The sequence below is a fragment of the Monopterus albus genome, unplaced genomic scaffold (genome assembly GCF_001952655.1).
Source record: "Monopterus albus unplaced genomic scaffold, M_albus_1.0 scaffold161.1, whole genome shotgun sequence".
Taxonomy (NCBI): Eukaryota; Metazoa; Chordata; class Actinopteri; order Synbranchiformes; family Synbranchidae; genus Monopterus; species Monopterus albus.
The window spans coordinates 877,857-884,867 of record NW_018128041.1 but is presented as its reverse complement, the minus strand read 5'-3'; the positions used below and the strand labels follow the sequence as shown (position 1 = coordinate 884,867).

At 42.4% G+C, this 7,011-nt stretch overlaps 2 protein-coding genes across 2 annotated transcripts in view; both read right to left on the bottom strand.

Moving 5' to 3' along the window:
- Positions 1–3,140, bottom strand: part of atp7b (ATPase copper transporting beta) — a 27,112-nt gene extending 23,972 nt beyond the window's left edge. Inside the window, 1 exon segment of the mRNA XM_020615261.1 lies at positions 2,695–3,140. Within this exon segment, the coding sequence (XP_020470917.1) occupies positions 2,695–2,856 (162 nt within the window). The 5' untranslated portion in view covers positions 2,857–3,140.
- A 296-nt stretch (positions 3,141–3,436) lies between these two features.
- The window catches only part of eed (embryonic ectoderm development), a 7,382-nt gene continuing 3,807 nt past the window's right edge, over positions 3,437–7,011 (bottom strand). The window contains exons 7-12 of the mRNA XM_020615263.1: positions 6,767–6,858; positions 6,223–6,356; positions 6,005–6,110; positions 4,810–4,968; positions 4,579–4,652; positions 3,437–4,057 (exon numbers count right to left, since the gene is read on the bottom strand). Of these exons, the coding sequence (XP_020470919.1) occupies positions 3,931–4,057; positions 4,579–4,652; positions 4,810–4,968; positions 6,005–6,110; positions 6,223–6,356; positions 6,767–6,858 (692 nt within the window). The 3' untranslated portion in view covers positions 3,437–3,930. The remainder of the gene's footprint in view (positions 4,058–4,578; positions 4,653–4,809; positions 4,969–6,004; positions 6,111–6,222; positions 6,357–6,766; positions 6,859–7,011) is intronic.

Here is a 7,011-nt window from a genome sequence, read left to right as displayed (position 1 = left end):
CAACCTGGAGCTGAACACGCTCAAAACAGTGGAGATGACGGTGGACTTCAGGAAGAGCCACCCCAACCTTACCCCCGCCCCACCATACTTGGCAGCACTGTGTCAGCAGTCAAGTCCTACAGGTTCCTGGGCTTCACTATCTCCCAGGACCTGAAGTGGACGTCCAACATCAGGACCATCACCAAGAAGGCACAGCAGAGGATGTACTTCCTGCGCCAGCTCAGGAATAGCAGCACACTCTGCGGCACTTCCGTCAGAAGTGCAGCAGAGCCCCAAAACCCAGCTTAGGCTAACTAGCAGCGGGAGCAAACAGCTTCACCGAAGGAGGCTCTCTCTGCCGGCACCCAGCTCTACCATTGGATCGACAGAGAGCCGGGTGGGCCCACGGTGGCGGCAAGTGAGTCATTGGACTCACGCCCGCTCATGCTGAATCAGAGGAGGCTCTCTGCCCGTGTTTTCACACACACGGCACTACCGGAAGACAGCGCAATATCCATGAACCATTTCAAAATAAAAGTCTAATAAAAGTCTTTGCGCAACAGAATTTGTAGGACCCCTACAAACATAACATGAGTATAACATTAAAGTCAGTTTTCAGTGCTGTGGTTTGCGATCTCAGGGTATTCTGTCATGACTTTAATCCAGAACACCGACAGAGTTGTTGTCTCGAACATACTTTTAAGGCCGCCGTCATTTGTGATCTCCAGCAGTTGATCTTCTTCTTGCACAGACCTGCTGGATTCACCTGGTTTGTTGACAAATGGGTTGCGGATCCATTCCTTGGCAGTTCGTGGGTCCTTTGTGGTTGGGAAGTAGCGCTCGAACTCTTTTAAAAGCAAAGACAGGTGATCGTGCACCAGCTGGGAGAATGAAGGCTCAGGCTCAGTCTCACCCAAAATCCCCGCTAATGTTTGAAACATGTCCAAAATGCCTCTGTTGACGCGCTGTCCCCACAAATCCAGTTTGGCTTTAAATGCAGCTACTTTATCTGCCATCTTGAAGACAGTTGTCATTTTCCCACGAAGCGACAGATTGAGTTCATTGAGCAGGCTGAATATGTCCACAAGTAAGCCAGTTTTGGCGCTCAAGTAACCGAGATGTAACCGAGAGAATGCGGTCATTTTTCAAAATAAAAGACCGTTCAGACTCAGATAATAAATAAAACGGAAATCATTAATGATTTCTTGTGCGGCCCGGTACCAATTGATCCACGGACCGGTACCGGTCCGCGGCCCGGAGGTTGGGGACCACTGATTTATGCTATTGCAGCGGACCTGTTTGGGGACAGCCTAGTGCAGGGCACAGGGCGCGAAGGAAACTCTTCAGGACTGCGCATGCGCGAGGGATAAACCCAATAGCGACAGGGCAAAGCCTATACGAAATAGAACCACAGATCATGTGAAGTATAGGTTTGACCAAAATGGTTACTGTGTGTTCAGCTTGTGCTGTGCACAGTTTGAAATGTCCTGAATGTTTGAAATTACTGAGGTTCAAATAAGAATCAGCAGTTGTGAAAAAACTTGCTTCATTTTTAGTTTTTTTCCCAATCTAACAAAAAATTAGAATAATACAGTTGTGTAATGTAATCTAACAAAGGTAAAGGGCAAATGTAAACATCTGTTGATTATTAGAGTTAATTATTGCATTGTTTTAGATTAGAATTCTTTGATTATGTTGAGTTACAAAGCCAAAAGATGTTTGCGGCTGTCAGGCAGTGCAAACTAAACATGAACAGAGCTCAAGGGTTAATAGTGCTCGGTGCTTGATTAAATTTTGAAACCTGAGGCCTTGAGGTGTTCTAATTAAAGTTTTAGTCACTAATCCTTACTTTCTTTCAATCATTCTTTTTTTTTTTGGAGGGGGGTCATATAATTGAGAAGATGGTGTTGATAGGCTCAGTTTTAAGAGCCCTCCAAGACAATGTAACAAGTTGATTTCTAGGTAGGGTGATGTAAGTCAAAGACACTGCTGTTATTGTAGCAGTGGCAGCAATAGGTGTTTGCTACACTTTCATTTTGTTATGCAACCCTGGAATGACTTGCATTACATGACACTCATTTGGCTTTGGTCCAGATCACAAACACAATAAGCAACAACAGTATAGGCGTTAAAAAAGATTCGAGAAAATGTTGAACCACGGGCTGAAGTTTTTGCTTCTTTTTAATAATAAAACTCTTGTCCAATAAAGAATCAGAAGAAAATCTGATGATCTGACATAGGGCCATTTGACCTGTTGCATGTGTTCAAAGAAAATCACTCAAAGTGGTCGCCAGCTTTTAAAATAGTCTAAGACCCAAAGGGAACAGAAGTGTAAGAAAACAGGACAATATAACATTTGAAGAGCTGAAACCAGATTTTTTTTGTCCAAATTAGTCATAGTTGTAAACTGCTTCAGTTATACTTTTTGTTGTCTACACAATTATATCGCCAACACGTGTAAATATATTTTTAAACAATTTGGACCTGCTTACAGTTCTGTTATAAAGTTAAGTTTTATATACCAGTGCTACGACTTAGTACCACCGGAACATTATGAAAAATGTTTTCCTTTATATGAAGTCAATGAGCCAAATTGCAAAGATAGACGTGGTCTATGTGAATGCAATCTTCAAAATAAAACTTTAAACTTGACTAAAGGACTTACTGAGAGAGACAGGACAGCTGCCGATGTCCCGCAGCTCTCTGGAGGCCTACCTGGGACTTCTGCGCACAGTGTCTCCTGGTGCTGCCGGGGGAGTGGGCGCTACAGGTGCAGCCCGGTTGAAAGCCACATTCAACCATACAGATCTGCTCCCCGGCACCGTACGACTCGGAGCCATACTTGGACAAACTTTTGGACGACTTCGGCAAAAACATGTTCGGGTCGCTCTGGTGCCGTTTGTCTTATCTTCACTTATCACAGTCGGAGGGCAAAAGTCCACAACGGGTCAACGGCCAGGGAGCGCAGCGCCAGGGCGCACACCAGCGAGTCGTAGTTTTATAAGAGATTTAGCGCTTGCAGCTGGACGTTTTTGATTAGAGGAGGTTCATGAGGGCAGGGTGGGCAAAGCCTTCAGTCACATGATGTCTGCATGTTGGAGCAGAGTGCAGAAAAAGACCCAGATGCACGGTCCAAAACAACGTAGGTAAATCAGCCTCATGAACAGTAGCAGAAACACTGACTTCTTAATCTTATATGGTCATTAAATACACAATTTTCAAACTGCTACAGCACGTAAGATCCGCAGTAATCAACCAGATGTGGGGGGCATCAAAGCAAAGACATTAAAAAGAGAAGGAATGGGGGAAATCTACAACTGAAGCAAAAAATCCTCATGTGGTGTGTGGATGTACAATTTGGCACACTGCAAAAAGAATCAATGTTTAGTAATTTCATCAGCATCTTAGATCATTTTTCTACAATAAGTGAAACATCTGCCAGCTGGCTGAAATGACTAACAACTCATCTTCTCTCAGGAATTTAAAGTGGTGTTATTTACTGTGAATGTTCAAACTGCATAGGAAGCTAGAAGGCATACAGGAGCGGATTATTTCACCAACATGCTTATAACTACCATTTCTTAAAGTACAAAATCATACAATAAAACATTTATCTATGATTAGGGGAAAAAGCTTTTTCTTTTTGCTTGTTTATTTGTGGGTCAAAAGTTCATCTAAAAAGGAATAAATCCCAGACGTGGTGTCGGATATAAAATGTTCTTTCATCATCTCAGGAATCGTTTCTTTTTCACAAAGAATCCTGCCAAAAGACTGGCTGGACTAACCAAAGACCATCTCACCATCTTGACCCGACTTCTCACTTTTTTAAGGAAATGCTTTTAAACCACACGCTAGACTAATGTTCAACCTGACAATTTTTGCAGTGCAGATCTGTACAATAGGGCAACAAGCTGGGGAAGGATGAAGAATAAATGTCTTTCAGTCAGTTACTCAGCGCTGTCGGTCCCAGCGCCAGATTGACGCGTCGTCACACACGGCTATCAAAATGCTGCTGTCGCGGCTGAAGCTGGTTTGTCGGATGGCTGATGTGCATTTGGGGAGGGTCAGTGTGGTGCACCTAGAGAACAGATGTCTGTTAGGGTTGTTTTAAACTTCACAAATGCACTTGGATTGCATTATGTCCCACCATAATCTCCATGATGACAAAAATATGTATGCTGACAGTGAGTCATCAAGAATGCTAACAGAATTTTAAAAAGGTTTTACCTCATGAATACACAAATTAATGCAACAAGGCACAGATAAATCTAATCTGTTATTTGTTTGTGTTCACAAGAAAAAAAATTCAGCTAATTCTTAAGCTAACAAGCTCATTATTTAACAAAGATCTGGTTTACAGCCTGTATACTGACAAAAGCTAAAGTGAAACCTTCAGTGACGTCACCCACAGCTTCATGGGTGACTAAAATGTTTGGCAGTGTTTCACAACACATCAGTCTGGCATAGAGCATGTATCACATTATGTTCATGTTACTTTTTAGCCACCAATCAGCAGTGTCCTGGCTGTCAACACTGATTAAAAGAAATTACTGAGCTGTTCTGATAACAACCTTCTTCCCTCCAGGGCTGTGTACTTACTTGGCTTTGTGCGGGTCTTCCACTTCAAGGTCCCACACATAAAGCTTCCCCACTTGGTTTCCCAAAGCCAGCATCTGAAAACCAGCATCAAAATAGACAGAACATCAACCACCGAATAAAAACCTCTTTAGGACCACGCCAGATTCCTCATTAGTCAAAAGTTTCAACACAAAATATGGCAAGTAAATGGCCAATATAAGCAGCTACAAATGAAAAATCAACTTAATTCACCTTCTGCCAGAAGTCCATGGAGAAACGCATGTACCAAATGTCACACTGACTGTAATCAAAGCGTCCCAGAATAGTCACGTTAGACTCATTTGGTTTGATGTGATCAATGTCGTCCTCCATCTTTCCTGGTTTCCAGCACACAATGGCATTTTCACAAGACTGTAATGGAAGTAGGAAAAATACAGAGAAAAGCATGCCAGGCTTTAGCTTCTTCACAATTACAACTGTTAAACTCTTGAAGTCCACAGACAACACAACGGTCATCAGTCTCATCTGAGACAGTGATGAGCCGGCCTACAGATGGGATGTTGAACAGCTGGCCCTGTGGTGTGCTCGCAACAACCTGGAGCTGAACATGATCAAAAATGGTGGAGATGACAGTGGACTTTGAGTCCCCTGAAGTGGTCGTCCAACATCAGCACCGTCACCAGGGAGGCACAGCAGAGGATGTACTTCCTGCTTCAGCTCAGGAAGTTCAACCTGCCCCTGGAGCTGCTGATACAGTTCTACAGAGGAATCATCCAGTCTGTTCTCTGCACCTCCATCACTGTCTGGTTTGGCTCAGCAACCAAACAGGACAAGTACAGACTTCAGCGAACAGTCAGGACTGCAGAAAAGGTCACTGGTGAGAGCCGGTCCTCCATGGAGGACCTGTACACCTCATGGGTCAGGAGGAGGGTGGAGAGGATCACTGCAGACCCCTCACACCCAGGACATAATCTGTTTGAACTCCTCCCCTCTGGACAGCGTTACAGGTCGCTGTGCGCCAAGACAACCAGGCACAAGGACAGTTTCTTCCCCTTTTTTTGTTTGCACCTTCTTTTTCTTTTATTTTCTCAGTCTGGTTTACTTGTCGTCGTACAAAGAACACTGAACGTACACACTGAGAGCCACTGTACTACAGTCAAAGTCCTTGTGTGTTCAACACACCTGGCCAATATAGCCGATTCTGAAATACATAACACTTATCTTACATTATACAGCATTTATATACAGTTTTGCCTGTAATGTTTAACTTTACCATTTTAACAGACAAATGCGATTTTAAGGATGTTTATCTAAAACACCAAATTGCATTGTCAAAAGGAGCTATAAAAAATAAATTTCCCTTGCCCCAAATTTTAATAAATGTGCAAGAATGTCTTAAACTGAAAACCTTCCAGATGCCACCAAGTATCATTACACTATTATTTACCTTGGAAAGAACAAGATCACCCAGCCACCGCACGCAGTCCACATAGTTTCTATGGATGTCTCGTGTTGAGAAGTCTGGGAAGTGAATTTTCTGTGACACAAAAGGCCTGAAAAAAAAAAAAAAAAAAACTATAACAACAGTCTTGCCATGTTTAATATTTAAAACAAAAACTGATAGCCTACATGTTTGCACAGGTAAAACGTGACATGATTTTCTACCTGTTGGTCTTGGAGGGGTTGTACTCATAAGATCCACAGATAGCTTTCTGCATTCTCTCTGAATTGATTCTCCAAAGTTTTAGGGAGTGGTCCATCCCACAAGACATAATCTTTTCACCCAGGAGATCAAAATCCTGCAGTGGGGCACAGATAAATAAATGTATTCATGTTTTGAACTGTACCTTTTGAAGGGACAGCATCACCCTAAATGATGATTTGTGTGCTCATTATTTTTTATGAGATTAATATTCGGATGTCACTGTGATCATTTTGTTCCCTGTATCAGTTTATTTCATCATGTGAAACTGTCATTTATTTCCAGTGTAGTGTCTATACTGTGAATATTATTTCGACCCTGATTATATGAGATTGAACCTGGTTGGCGTTATACCCAACTGAATGAAGTCTTTTACTTCTTCTCCTTAAGATTTTTCTTTGAGAAACAGACAAATAAACAAACAAGCATGTCAGAACCCAGTGATTGTGTATGGGTTATTCTTGATTCCAGAGGTGTTGTTGCAAGGTGTATACTAATGATACTCACGGCACTCAGGACTTCGTCTCGATGACCTTCCACACCACCAAATATTGCCACTAATGTGTCTGTCTGTATGTTCCATAGACGAAGGGCGTGATCTGAGGAAACGGGCACAAAACAACCAGGTAAAACACATGGAGTAATTTCATTTGTGCTTTTAACAAATGGTCAACCTGACTATGATTATTACTCCTAGACAGTTAAGATTATTGCAGCTTTTGCTTGTAGCAGTAAAAGTTTTCTCCAGTCCT